We start from the raw sequence: 15101 nt of genomic DNA, 5'->3' as shown, positions 1-15101 counted from the left end.
GCCACATTTGCGCTTGTAGCCAGAATATGATGAACCCTAACCCTCCCAACATCCTTCCCTTGTTTGTTTATAGCTCATATTCCTGAATCAGTTTACATGTCTCACAACCTTCATAACAAGCCAATAACGCACCGCCAATCCTCAATAAGTCAAGTGAACTTTTACAAAGCACACACTGTTTATCTTTTATATGACAAGCAGAAACGGCAGCAATATGCACCTTTTTCACATTTAGCGTTTTAGCGCCAAAGCTGGGAGGCACTGTTGGCCCTTGGGAAGTTTTGTGTTTGGAGCTCTGTTATAATGGGAATGATGGAGAAGCCCTTCCTTTTCTTGCTCACAGAGGTATTGTCCTGGTGACAGACAGACTGCCGTCACCCCGCCCCGTTCAGGAAATGTGTCTCTGCGGCCAAGGAGCAGGAGGAAGAGTGCACAGATGACACACAGCCTAACCATCTCCACCAAGAATCTTATAATAGTCAGCCTAACCTTACTGGAAATATGTATAGACTTATCAGAAATCATGGTATGTGCAGAAGAATGCAGTACTTGAAAGGCAAACAATTGTCATTGTTATGCACTAGTACAAATGCAATCATGACTCTGAAAAGGTGCTATGTATAAATATATAGATCTTTATTTATACTTGGTTAATGTTAAAATACAATTATAATACAAAACAATATGTGTAGAAAATATCAGTGCATACAATATTACTTCACAAATACCAGTCAGTCAAAATAGCATTATTGAAAGCATCATTTGGCAGTATATACATTTCATTATTTGGAAAACAGTCCATCAACTATGAATGTAGTACTTAGACTTAAAACAATAATTAGGAATAAGGGGCCTAACTGCTTTTACAACTGTCAATATATAATCTGATTTAACCAATGCAATGATTTCCAACCCATTCCATCATGTTAAGGGGTTAATACTGATAGCACATACAGGTGTGCACATGCTTTTACTATAATTATCATGACAATTTATATAGTGACCAGCCTGTTGACAATATTATAGCCTGACTTGCCAGCTTTAGTAGTATTTTAGCACGAAAGTCTACTGAATCAGTAACAGAATACGTTCCTCTGGTTAATAGCTGCACAACATATTACATGCTGTTATGTATACAGTAGTGTAAACAACATAATATGAAAAGTACACAAGGCAGTGTAACTATTTTTGAACAGAGCAAGGCCATTTTATTGTGGTCCAAATTTGAACGATAATTAACAGAATGTTTTCTATTAAATGTGCATGAGTTAAGGCTTTTAGAACCCTTTTTCACAGTGATAGACTGAATGATAACTGAGTCCTGACATGTGTAAGACATTAAGCTTGACTAATGTCTTTAAAATGATCCAGATTAAAAGCTATGATGATAAAAATATTATATGTGGGAACAAAAGTGATTAATTTTAGCTTCATTGAGCAAGACTCAGGAAAACGGCCCTCAGACTGAAGCAACAGAACCTGGAAATACAATGTACATCCATAGTGTTGATCAATGTGTCCTGCAATTTCAGATTGAGTTCTGGGGAAGGAATTTCAGACCGCACATTCAAATATTCATGATCTGTGGTCTTTGTTTGACATTTGCGTCTGACAGAGTAAAATATGAGTGAAATTTATTCTAAAGAAAAATATTTTCCTAAAACAAAAAAAAGAGCTTTAGTGAGCTCCGAAATAATTTTAGCAAAATAAAAATAGAATACCATATAACCAAAATTCCAGTTTTCATTACAATAAAATATTTATCTAGAAATAAAATAAGAATTGCCTTTGTCCTCTCGTTCTAACCACTGAACAAAGATTTCATAATTAGCCACCGTTCTGTATGAAAAATATATTTCGCTGGGAAAAACAATGCCGTTATTGTAATAAAATGTGCTAGTTGTGTTCACAGTAGACTGCAGGAATACCTGAGGTGGTCCATTTGTATGTCAGACTGCCACAATGATATGAGTGGCAGCCCACTGTACTCACACACTACCTTGAAAAGTGCACAGAAAGAGAAAACGTGAAACTCTGAATGACCAGTCCAGTACAAGATAAAGTGGAAAAAAGTGGTGGAAAATAAACGAGCTCTAATATGCAGAGACAAAATGGACCCAACCAATCAGATCCTCCAAAACTGAGTGAGACTTGAGGCGGCTAAGGAGTGCAGATGAACTCAGACGGGTGGTGTGGAGTAACGGACCACATAGTTATAGTCTGGAGGTGGGCTATGACATTCCAGCTCTGGGTCGAGAGAGGAGTCCTCCAGACTCAAGTCCAGTGAGGGAACAAGCGGTGGGTATTTTTCATTCTCGCCCTCCAGCAGAACTGACTCCTTACTTTTGCTCTTCATCCTGTGGAAGAGGCAAACCAATTAGAATGAGTTCCAATTGAAATATAATTATTGTGTTGTACATTGCTCTGTGTGTTGCTATAACTCTTCATCTGGGGTCAACGGGTCAGACACCCTGGAGGGAGTCTGTGAGTTCACTTTGCTTTTAGTCTATAGTCTCTCAAGAGGTGATAATTTGCAGTAAATGCCTATGCGAAATGGCATGTATTGGGATTTGTACACAGTGTGAAGCAGAGCTATCAGTGCCAAGCACTTCACATATGTGCATACTAAATGTGGGAGTACCAGGTGGAATCCAAAGGCACAATGTGGAGGGAGAATCTTGGACGTAGCAGTAAAGCTGTAGAAGGTCAAAGGTGACAATGATTGAGTGGGTCCTCGGCAGGGGCCGCCTCTTTACAATATATACATCATTCTCTACATGCTCCGAGTGGCTTTTTTCCCCATGCTTGTGACCATGGCAACTTGTGCATGGATTTGCCAGCTGGTTGCAGGCTGTGCCCAGCTTTTCATCATATTGGGTTGGGATGAGGAGGGCACTAGACATGGAAAGTTTGGGGAGTGCTGACAGAGGCCAGACAGAGTGTTTTTAATCAAAACCTTTTGACTACGTTCATTTGTAATCAAACTTGGCTCATCAATCATAGCAGTTAGAGGAATTTAAAAATGGTGGAAGTGTGGTGTGGTGTTATTAAAACATGTTACACAGCTCTCTGGAACACTTGAATCTGATTGGTTGATCGCAGCATTCAGTGGTCAGATGTTCGGCGCTGCTTTCATGTCTTTTTTGTATCATGCTGTGGACTCACTCACAGTCATATTTGTACACTGCAGTGGACATTTCTTTTCTTATAAAGTAATTGCTCTATGTTGGGGATTATTTTTTGATAATGACATCTTTACTTCAAAAAAAATACTTGATCTATACACTACTGCTGAAAATTTTTTTATTATTATTTTTTTCCAATAATTTATAATATATTTATTAATGTATTAATTTATTGGATTTTGCAGATTTTCCATTACTTCTTTTTATGTAAATGCAAATGTCTTTACGGTCACTTTTCAGCAGTTTAATGCTTCTTTGCTGAATTAAAGTATTAATTTGTTTTTAAAAAATCGTGCTGACCCCAAACTTTTGAGTGGTAGTATATATATATTTTTTTTTTCTTTTTTTTTTTACAAGACCATAAAATAAGATCCTTTTATAGATAAAGATCATATAATATAGCACTGGCATTGTGGTGTAGCCACTGTTGCACTCAGCTGCCCTTCACATATTTAGACTGAACAGCATGACCATGATTAGTCAGTTAACCACTTTGCCTCTCCAGGTCTGAGTCATAAACCTCTAATCAGAAAGAGATGATCATTATTTATCTAGCTGCAATTGGTGGTCCAAACCACTGCCCTCAAATATTAGGATGCCGTATAGTCCACAAGGCCTTGAATGCAATTTAGAGGATAACCTTTGTAGATTAACCCTGGCCTTTGCTGCATTGGAAGACCATAAACGTCGTCTCAGATCTCAAACGCTTTAACAAAACCAAGGCTAATCCAGCCCAATGGCCTGTCATTAATAACTTAAAAGGCCACCTTCACTTTAGTTTTCAGCGCCATTTGCCCTGGGGCCCATTTATGAACAAGTAATGATGTCTCAGACCCCAGCAAACTTTAGTCTGTGGTTAATAAATTATTAGGCTGGTCTCAGCCAAGAACTGACTGTTTTTAAGGGATCGTCTAAATTGTTATTAAGCATTCAATATATTTAAGTTGTATTCACAGCTTATATTCTGTAGCACAAATAATAGAACCCTAAATGGAATATATTGTAATCACTAACAGTATTAAACACTCATCCTCTCAAATACTTCCTAAATAAAATAAAGGCATATTATTGTATGAGATGGCCATGTGCCATATCTGTAGCATGTTTCAGCGATGGAGTCAGAGGCCATTATGACCCAGGCGGTACAAACAAAGATGCTAGTCACCAGACCTTACAGCCAGCTTTAACAAGTCACACGCCCAGCCCTGCTTTTGTTGTCTGGCTGTTGAGATTGTCACCTTAGGCAATATCTCTCCACTGTGCCATTGTCTGAGAGACTCTCGCGCAGGCACGTCTCTCAAAGAAAAGGGGTAGTAGCTGGAGTCGTGTGGAGATGAGGGGGAGAAACTGACAATTGTGGCATCTACATTCCAGCCCAGTGGGAGGGTCTCCAGGGCATACGCCGGCAGACCTAACCATTCCTGTGGTCCAGGCAAAAAGTCTAAATAGGAGTGAATGCACTATACTCACACTCGGGCCAAGAAACTCCGGGGTCTGGCCAGCGACTCCAGACGCTTCAGTGTCTTCAGGTCGTCTGAAGATAGACCTATTCCGCTGTCTGACTGGCCTCCCTGTGAACAACCAAACATGATTTAACCACAGATACAATATATTTGCATTATTTCATAATGTGCCTTTTCTTATGAAGGAGGGAGTGTGAAAAACCAGCTCTTCACCTCGTGGATCTTATTGGTTCCATTCTCCATGATTACTTCATCAAAGGTCTTCACACTCGCTGGGCGGATCTTGATGTTCCTGAAAGCATGAAATACTCCATATCAGATCACTGTGGAAGGTTTCTCATGACATCATGTCTGGCAGATCAAAACAAATACACGAAACACATTACAGTGAGAGGGATGTGTTCGGTATCACCGTTTCCAAGTAAAAGTTCCATACTGTGTTGGATAAAATATTTTTAATTTAATTTTGCGCAGCAGGGTAAAGCGATATCTTTTAAATTCAGTTTAAGGGATAAAAGGGATTGCAGCATTTTGATACTGTTCTCTACAAATATACTTGAAGGACCTACGAAAACACAAGGGTTGGATAAATATGTAGGCATAAATCCTGAAACTGCATTTGTGGCAAAAGAGGAAATTCCTTGAGGGGCCTATGAGGACCGTTTCTTATCAAGAACCAATTAGTGCTTTCCTTCACTTTTAAACCATTCAAGCATTCAAGGCTGTTGGGATGACGTGTAGTGCATGTTTGAAACAGGAAAAAGTATGGAAACCAGAAAATAGATGGTAGAACTTTATCTACAAAAAACAAATTTCTAAAATAGTTCTCCTGAATATTGTCATTCTGAGTGAGTCATAACATCTGAATTACAAAAACAAATCAGTCTGAGCATATATTCGTTAAATGGATAAGATAAAGCTATCTTACCAAGCCGTCCCGGAGTCTCTAAGAGAGACAGGTCTGGTGGAGGTCTCCTCTGTGGGGCTCAGGTTTGAGGGGTCTGCTTTGGTCAACAGGGCCGTGTTGATTGGGATGTAGTGTTTTCCCTCCTAAAAGAGACAAGGTGTTTAAACATTCAGCTCATTTTACACTGTGACATCACCCTGCATATAGTTTTATAGGATTCTGGAGAAATCTGTACATAAATCTGCAAGGGAATGTGTGAATATGTTTTATGGAGATGGTGTTATTAGGAGCAGTCCAGGCAGTACACTATGCTTGATTCCTTATGTGAGAAAGAGGGAGTTTGGATGGCTTTCAGTTCAGATGACTTGGAATATGTTTTGATCTGTATGCTGTGTAGTGTAGTCTTTTACTGAGACCATATCTTCTCTTCAAGCCATATTATAAATCAGATTCATTCCTTACTTTCTTCTTGAACTAAGAAAAATGTATCAGAACATATTGTGCCATCAAATGTTCATCTTTGGATATCTTTGTAATTGAGAATACAGGATTTGTGTATGTAAATACATTTTTGTTGACTTTGCTTGTCTTACCATTTCTTTACAGTCACTCCATACTCACTTTAAATCTTTCCATTCATCAAATTCATCAAATATTCACCTTTCATCTATGACTAGTTGTTAAACACAGTTTGCAGTGACAGTCTAACATGGTTTTGCCTGTGTTATGGCAGTGCATCTCGTATCCCATCAAATCCTTGTGGTTTTGTTGTGGTCAGAGTTGTAAACATTTAAATAAAGTCTGTGGGAAACCCATGCAATGCAATGAAGTGCATGAGACTCTCTTACCTGCTGCACACTAGCTTGTAGCAGATCTCCTAGCCTCTCTACCAGCACTGTGAAAGTGGGCCTGTTGGATGGTTCTCCATGCCAGCAGTCTAACATGGTTTGATATCTATGGAGAGACACAGGCACATGTTAAAGAAAGTCCTTTGAAAATACACCATAATCATAAATTGTAATTCTTCAGCAGCTACTCAAACCCTCATGAATTACACCCTTTGCCTTGACCTCTAGGTTAGTCGGCAAATCCGGTTTATCCAATTATTCACAGTCATCAATAATATTCAGTGCGTGACACGAGGAGTGAGGCTGAGTGTTTTCATTGCACCGTTCTCAGGGTGAGAGTTTGTGTTGAGAGGAACTTCCTCCTGCTTTACACGAGCTGTCAGCATCTCTTCCCACAAGGGACGTCTGGGGTCCTTTATTTGATTTTGCAGTGGCCTATAATGGTTAAGTTTATCTGAAGGCTAAGTTTCAGTTGTGAAACACTGGGGCATTAATGAACTGACCAAGCATTTGAGTAAATGATCACTGGCGATGATTGAGCTGTATCCTGTTTATACTACGGTGTTGCACTCACAGGTCCTTATATAAATAAAGCCTGTTACCCATGAAACTCTCTGATCCCGTCTGATTAGCACAACACTGGGCAATTTGGAGTATGGAAAAATGACTGTACTAGTTGATGACTCATTACTTCCTTACACTAATCAACTAATATATCCATCTGGGTTTGAATTAGGTAGTGATCAGAGAGGAGGTATTTTTCTTGTGGGCTGTGTAGGAGATTAGCAGGAGGAAGCAGGACTGTAAAATGGTTATTTTAATGAATCCAGATGGAGAAACTCCTTAAACTAACAGGAAGTTCAGAAAAATGGCAAATGGTGGTTCCTCTAAAATCAACGATACACCAGGATGTTCTATATCCTCTCAAGTTGTGCTCACACTTATGGAAATGTCAATGGAAAATGCATTAATGACAGCCAATAGCGTTAAGTTCAGTGTATTGAATAGTTATGAGCCTGTGGGACAGTGGGAACCAGTTCATCATTAAATGGGTGAATCAGTCGACAGATGGGTCAAATTTTTAAATTCTGAGCTGCTTTCTTCTCATCACTTACAATAAAAGTTTAAACTTAAAAAAAAGTTTGGTCAGGGTCACTCCCAGGGTCGGAAATAAAGTAATGTTTAACCTTGAGGCAAGCACATAACTTGATCAGCGTCTCTTCTCTGTTGATGAACAGTGTTATCAGTGCTAAAGTTGATACAGTATATTAAATTGACCCTTATCTGCAATGCTAGTTGACAATTTCTTTGAAGCTGAATGGAAAGACTTTTGGGTTTTGAGGACTTGGCATCAGAAAGGCTGTATTTATGAGGGTCAAATTCAATTTAGGTCTGAGGTCTGGACTGCATTTTGTAGGTCATCTCCAATCACCATCTTTCATGACCTCTTGTTATGTTCAGTTGGCGTATGTGATTGTAAATGTGAGACAACTCGCATTACGTGCTATGTTTTAAATATAAGTGCTCAGTTAAGGTTTCCAAGTGGGTATGATAGTTACAGAATATCAGATATAAAAAATTACCATCCTGAACTGGCCCATACTTTCAAACTGAGACTGAGTAGAGCACTTCTTTGACAGCAGTAGGGGTTGTTATTGAGAATAGGTTGTGAATATTCTTTCTCAGAATGAGGCGATTCAGTTCTGTGCACCTATTTAAAAGCAACACTAATCTGAAGTTGTCCGCTCACTTCCTTTCCACATTTAAAACTGATACCATGACCTCTTCTCTCATATCTTGTTACATCTGAAAACTTTCACATTTTGGTTAGGCTTGCTCTCTAACCCTGTAACCACAATGGGAGTATCTTGCCGGTGGGTTTCCCTGTCTGATGCCAAGGGGCCCTGCCACTGTGTTTGGCCACCCCTTGCTGCTTAGGTAGACCGAAGCCTTTAATGTGAGCTTGAGTTTCAGCTGCATTGGTGTAAGTTAGTAATGGATCCCTAGCACACATCAACTGCACTATAAACTAGCTGCCAATCAGAAGCTGCTCTTTTTCTTTTACTCTGTGAATAATTGATCTGTTTCCATTTAAGGCTTCAGTCTTGTGTCAAAGCAATGAAATGAGATATTTCTGCTTGTTTCAACTGTATCGATAGGAGAAGAGTTTCTTTCCCCAGAGTGCAGATTTCAGCTAATAACCCTTAAGAGTTTTGTAGGGGGTTACAGAGAGAGGTGAAGTTTGTTTTGGGCTCACTTCAAGTTTGTTTAAAAGTCCTGGGATCACACAGACGGAACTTACTAAGAGACATTGAAAAAAAATACAATACCTTGAAAGATTTCCATGCATACTTTGGGTACAGTGGCATGTTCTAGAATAGGTAACAGGCATGCAAATATAAAATATAAAATGTGTTTATACTAGATTAATTTTGTGTTATATAACAGTTTATCTAACATATTATCTAACTTATTTCTCACAACAAAAATAAATAATTTGTGCCACTAAAGCTTCAAAAAGTATTTATAAAAACACTCAGTACTCAATATGACAATTGTTAGACAACAATTGCATGTATAGTTGACAAAGAGCTTTAAAATCAGAATTGCCTGACATTAGTGACACAAGCAGAGCAACTCTTACATTTCTGAGGACGAGTATTCAGGAGCTTTCATCCTGGTGCCCTCCTTCAGTCGGCAGCAGAATTCATCATCAATGTGTAAGCCAGGGTAAGGGGAGGCACCTGGGGAGAAGAAAGAGAATAATGGGGTTATCAAGACTTTTCCATGAAATAGAGCTCTGGCCACTTCAAAGGGCCTGACAAGAAACTCACTAAACTGTGAAGTGGGTTGGGAGCACAGAGAGATCAATGGAAAGACCTCTGCACAATCAGCATCAGCGGGGCCGATTTGACTGAACTTGGAAACTCTATGCAAAGCTGTTTTCTCCAGAAACACTAAATTATTAAGACAGTGTGAATTTGCAGACTGTTGAGGCTTTGCTGCACACTTGCAAAAACATGAAACAATATTTTCCTTTACTTAAGTGAAATCCTTTTAATAATATCTGATAACCACTAAAATATGCAGATCATAACAATGAAGCTTGGAAAAGGTCAATCTTTCATTAAACTATGATCTAAACCCCCTTCTGACATAGATTAGGTAGTCATTAAAAACAAATACATTAACAGCGCTTGAAATCTCCTGCAACTTTGGGAATAGAGTGCAGTAGATGTGGAGTGCCTAGAAAAACAGGGACAAGAAATTCAATACCACAAAACAAAATATGAGCGTGTACTCTGGGTGCGGTGCAAACTTTTCTCCCATGGACACTATCAAGTAGCAATAATAATTTTTCTAAACTTTTCGTGCTATTCTATTTGACACCAACTTAAATCAGTGCAGCCCAGTGGTTGTGACAGCTCAGAGTCATCAGTTAAGATCCTATTCCTTCTGTATCACTGATAATGGATTATTTATATTGTGTTTTCGTATAAATGTTGCTTTATTTTAACGTGCGAAATAACGGCCTACTATTTTCCCACAGAGTTCATTGCACCCAGTGTGAATGTAGATTTGGGGGAATTTTACTGTTGTTTGTAGTTTATTCGTTATGCATTTACAAGGCAAATCTTTAAAAATATTCAAAAGTCTGAAACCACATTAATAATCTAGAATTTTAGGGATTTAAATATGCAATTTAGTGGTTCCTTAGTATTGTTAAAAACCGTGCATTGTGTTATCTAAAAAATCTTTAAAAATCAAAAAACAAAAAATATATATATATATACATACATACATATATGAATGGTGACATTACAATTGTTTGCTCAGAGCCTTTAATGACAAAGGGGCCAAAGCGACACTGTACAATACACCATTAAAAGTTATACATTTACGGAGGGGGGCAGATATTTACATTAAATGCTGCCTGGTAACTGTGGGTTTACATTTCCAGCTGGGAATGAAACCTGATCAAATGGAAGATGATTCTCCTATTTTACGACCTCTATTTATGAATAAAAAACACACTGTTGAAGTTCACAGATTGCACTAGTGGAATGAAAATGTTTTTTTTTTTCAAGCTGGCAAAGCAATCCTTTTTGTTCCCAAAGGAAAATTTAACAGCAGCTGACAGTTATAGCCCTCCACATCTGGAGGAGGTTGATAGCGCAGGGCACCTCATGAGCAGCCTGGTTTGTGCCAGGTGTCTTTGATTGAGGACCCTCGAGTTCATTTTATTTCTATTTGGATGAAGCACAGCATGTGCTGAGCTGCCTTCCTACTTCATGTGTTTAACTTTGAAATGGGTGCTGAATCCTGTCTGGGCTTTTTGCTTTGGTGTAAAATGCTCCAAACCAGTAAAGCAAACAAACAAAAGTCTAAGAGACGTCTCTATAGAAGAAAGGAAGGAAAAGCCGACACATTGTTGAAAACACTGTTCCAAGAACTGAACGCCTGAAATTATAAAAGCTTGAAATTATTCTTTGATCATAATCGAATCTCTCCAAAATATTGAATCAAGATTGTGTGTGATATCTGTCAAAATAAAATAAAACATTAGAGAGTGTTTTAAAATCTTTTAATTGCTACAAGTTCCTGAACTGTTGCTACAGTGCTGTGTGTGTCTCCATTGAATAGGTGAATAAAGGAAATGTGAGTTATGCTCTTAGGACAGTGATGCTATTTACCAAGAGAGAAGATCTCCCACATAAGCACTCCAAAAGACCACACGTCACTCTGAGTGGTATAGATCTTGTCAAATATCGCCTCTGGAGCCATCCACTTTAAAGGAAGTCTGGCCTATAAAAAGATAAGCGGACCATGTTACTCTCACCTGTTAAGGGACAACTCCCAATATTGATTTACATTCAACAACGTGTAGCTTATAAACCGCTATCTATTTGATAATACAATCTGTATGACGTCTTGGCTCACACTTGACCACAAGAAAACATCCTTTGACCAGAATAATATTATCAGGGCTTATAAAATGACTAACAGCACACCAAAGACTCTTGGCATTAACAGAAACATTTGATCTTTTTCCAGATGAACATTCACAGTGTCGGTGGTTTTTGGACCGTTATCATTTGCATCCATCACACTAAGTAGTTTTGAAACACTGTTTGCCTTATACAGCCTAACTGCATCATGAAGTAATCAGATAATCTTCCACACTTACGTCTCCTTTGCGGATATAGTCTGGGTCCTTGTATACATCTCTTGCAAGTCCAAAATCGCAAATCTTCACAACGTTGTTTTCAGACAACAGGATGTTACGTGCGGCCAGATCACGATGAATACACTTGGAGAAGTAAAAGAGAGATCCTATTACATTATGTTCTACCATACTTCAGTTTATTGTAATAGCAGGATATAACTGTATGTTCTTTCTACTCTCAGTGTCTTGACCAGGGAAAGGGACTGTAGTGAAGATGCGTTTTGTGTCTTATTTGAACCATGTGTGGCATTATGCTGTCAGATGAAGCTCATGATGGAAAGCTGTGATAATGTAAAACACATGGAACTACCATCAGGGAAACTGTGGCAATTAATCTCATCTGTTGAATGTGTGTGAATGAGTGTGTTGGATCAATGAAGTAAATTGGGTTTTCATATTCTGGAGTTGTGTTACAGTGCTGCCAAAATACAGAGATTGATTATTACCGTAAAACATTACAAGCCAAAATTACTTAAAAAGGAAATTAGTATTAAAATGGTCTGCCATAACAAATTAAGAATACAACCATTCATTACAAGGTTTAGAGATATTTTTCATGAAATCTTGAGACTCTTACTTTTCTTGAAGCCAAGAACTCCATGCCTTTAGCCACTTGAAAGCTGTAGCAAATCAAGTCTTCTAGTGTGAGCACTTTCTTATACAAATCCTCTTGCTCTGCAAGAAAAGGGTAACAGGCTATTAGTTAAATCAAAACCATTGTTTTGTTATGCAAGTTTTGGCAGGCAAAAAAAGAAACAGAATTTCCAAGAATCTCTTTTGTTACCAATCTGTGCTGTCTACAAATCTGTAAAGTTTGGATCCTCTCTCGGTCCCTTAATAAAGTTGTAATATTTTTGCCTTCATAATTCTCCTGTTTACTACAGACACATCCGATAGGGAGACACAATGAAACGTGGCTTCTTTTTTAGATGTGGAGTGCGACGTGCACTTTGTCAATGATACTCAAGTGAGGGGATTGTGGGTGAATCATCCACCTGAGTAAACAGTTGATCAAACCAGAAATAACCGGCATGGGACAGCACGACCCAATGTACAATGTACAGTGGACTAGCTCTGGTCTGGGGGAAGGAAATTAGAAAAAGCTCTGCGCGCAGTGGGTGACAGTGGCTCATTCAAAATATCAGTTGTATTTATGAATCCCTGAGGAAGCCACTTATCAGATTGAGGGGGAAAAAACAATCAGCGGAGCCTTGAGAGCATAGAGGGTGGGGTGGAGGTGAGGCAGGGGTTGAGAGGGAGGAGGGGAGAAGGGAAGGAAGACACTCAGTCGCTACCTTCCTCCTCTTCTTCCGAGTCGCAGTAGCTCTTATCTTCAATGAAGCCGGAGCTGGCTGAACTTCCGGTGCTGGCCACGCTCTCCAACCTGCGCTTGATGAGCTCGCTCAGATCACACCCGGAGCTGGAACGCAGAGCTTTACCGTCCTGAGACTGTGGATGATATCAGCACACATTCCAGTCAATATAATACGTCATGTTAAATCATTGCATAAATGTACAAGAGATGTTCTGTTTACCTTGTAAACCACAAAGTCACCCCTCCTACTTCTCAAGTAGTTGGAAAGGTTTCCATACTTGCAGTATTCCACGATTATCATTAGTGGACCTGAGCGTACACCAAACGAATGAAAAACAGAAAGGAAAAAGTTTCAAAAATTTTACAAATTTCTCATATCGCCATGGTTGAATTCTCTCCATCAGCTTCCTCTTACCTCCACGCTTTGTGCAGGCTCCTAGCAGATTGACTACGTTGAGATGATGACCAATATGGATCAGAATCTTCAGTTCAGACATTAAAGCTCTCCACTCGTTATTTGTAGCTCCGGCTGTTGAGTGTAGAGGAAGTTGGAGGAGAGGATAAGAGGAAAAAACTAATTATAGGAATGTCTTACATGGTCAGAAAGGATGTTTTGTTTGGAATGTTTGTAAAATTTATGATTATGTTGCGGTGGTCTCAAGAATGCTGTTGTATTTCAGGTCTCCTGTCAAAAGGCTGAGCTTTCAGTTACTGTTACTGTTATTTCAAATGGATATGAGATGTTCTTTCAATATCTTGACAATTGTGGCTTAAAATTTAAAATGCTAAAATGTTTTAAGTAAATAAAAATATAATTTAGCTATATAAATATATATACAATAATTGATCTCTCTCTCTCTCTCTCTCTCTCTCTCTCTCTCTATCTATATACAGATACATAAGTTTGTATTATATTATATATATTATTTATAATTGTCCTATAAATAAAAAAGGGTAAAAATGAAATCATGCCACCAAAAACAATTTGATCAGTGCTTTGATAATCAGGATAAACAAGTTCACACATGGAATAAAATTAAAATTATAGAAATTATATAAAATTTATAAAATTATATAAAAGTATAAAATTAAAGGTCAAAGCCTGTCATTGTGTTTAAAGGTACCTTAAACAGACAAAATAATGCATGCCATAAATTATAGTGGACAGATCAACATCTGGCGGCAACATTGTTATAAGCTGTCTAAAGGAGAGAAACAGCACTTTTTAAGTTTCTTGGTAGTTTGTACATCATTCTAGGAAAATATGTGGTCAGGAACACTATCCTAATGACCTTCTGAGGTCATGAAGTCAGACTGAGGGGCTGTTGTTTAAACACGTCAGGTTTCCTGTGGTTTAGACCCATCAAAATGACACAGGAGAGCTATGTTCAGCGTTGAGCAGTAATTCGTACATGATTCATACCAAAGACACCTCACAGTGACTTTTACTGAGAGGAATATTGGTGCTCCTTGTTTCAAAGTAGAGGAAGGAATGAAACCAGCATGAAGACTATTCATGATGTCATACTGGGGGCAGACAAATGTTTCCTTTGCATTTTAGATTTTTCAAGTTTTGGATGATAAAATACATGCAAGTAATAAAACAGTGACTGCTTATCTAGCAAGCCTACATCATTCTCTAGAAATAAAATATATGTAGGTAGTAGATTTGATAATTAGAATGGATTTAAATGAAGGGAACTGCTTTTTATTAAGAGGTGACATGTGGTGCATAAGGAGGCATCAGTCTTGCCTCTAGGTCTATGTTTAATGCACAGCGAAGACTATTATAATAACACTAGTGGGAACGTATATCTAATGAGTCGAGAGATTTATCATCATCAAGAGCAGGCAAAACACCACCACCACCAGAGCGGCGCTCATCACTCTGCAAGAACGCACCATCACTAAACAAACGCTGCAGACAGTTGACCAGACGGGCAAAGTTTAAACAAATACAACCGCAAGAGGATACAGTCCTACTAGCACAAAATATTTGTTCTACTTGAATGCATAACACAAATTCCCTGTGTTGACTCGATATTGTTGTATTACAGTGGACATTTTGGAAATAAGCAATAAAATAGCAAACACTGACCAATTACTTGAAGCATACTGGTTCTGGTTTGGTGTGATCTAAGAAACATCTGTTCATG

At 38.5% G+C, this 15101-nt stretch overlaps 1 protein-coding gene across 1 annotated transcript in view; it reads right to left on the bottom strand.

Annotated features, from left to right (window-relative positions):
* Nucleotides 1-613: 613 nt before the first annotated feature.
* The window catches only part of LOC306883703 (vascular endothelial growth factor receptor kdr-like), a 40599-nt gene continuing 26111 nt past the window's right edge, over nucleotides 614-15101 (bottom strand). Inside the window, exons 19-30 of the mRNA XM_079439114.1 lie at nucleotides 13361-13474; nucleotides 13166-13254; nucleotides 12926-13079; nucleotides 12208-12305; nucleotides 11592-11714; nucleotides 11098-11209; nucleotides 9048-9147; nucleotides 6404-6509; nucleotides 5577-5698; nucleotides 4862-4940; nucleotides 4656-4756; nucleotides 614-2357 (exon numbers count right to left, since the gene is read on the bottom strand). Of these exons, the coding sequence (XP_079295240.1) occupies nucleotides 2180-2357; nucleotides 4656-4756; nucleotides 4862-4940; nucleotides 5577-5698; nucleotides 6404-6509; nucleotides 9048-9147; nucleotides 11098-11209; nucleotides 11592-11714; nucleotides 12208-12305; nucleotides 12926-13079; nucleotides 13166-13254; nucleotides 13361-13474 (1376 nt within the window). The 3' untranslated portion in view covers nucleotides 614-2179. The remainder of the gene's footprint in view (nucleotides 2358-4655; nucleotides 4757-4861; nucleotides 4941-5576; nucleotides 5699-6403; nucleotides 6510-9047; nucleotides 9148-11097; nucleotides 11210-11591; nucleotides 11715-12207; nucleotides 12306-12925; nucleotides 13080-13165; nucleotides 13255-13360; nucleotides 13475-15101) is intronic.

The sequence above is a fragment of the Barbus barbus genome (assembly GCF_936440315.1).
Source record: "Barbus barbus genome assembly, chromosome: 17".
Taxonomy (NCBI): Eukaryota; Metazoa; Chordata; class Actinopteri; order Cypriniformes; family Cyprinidae; genus Barbus; species Barbus barbus.
This window is presented reverse-complemented; position numbering and strand designations above follow the sequence as displayed.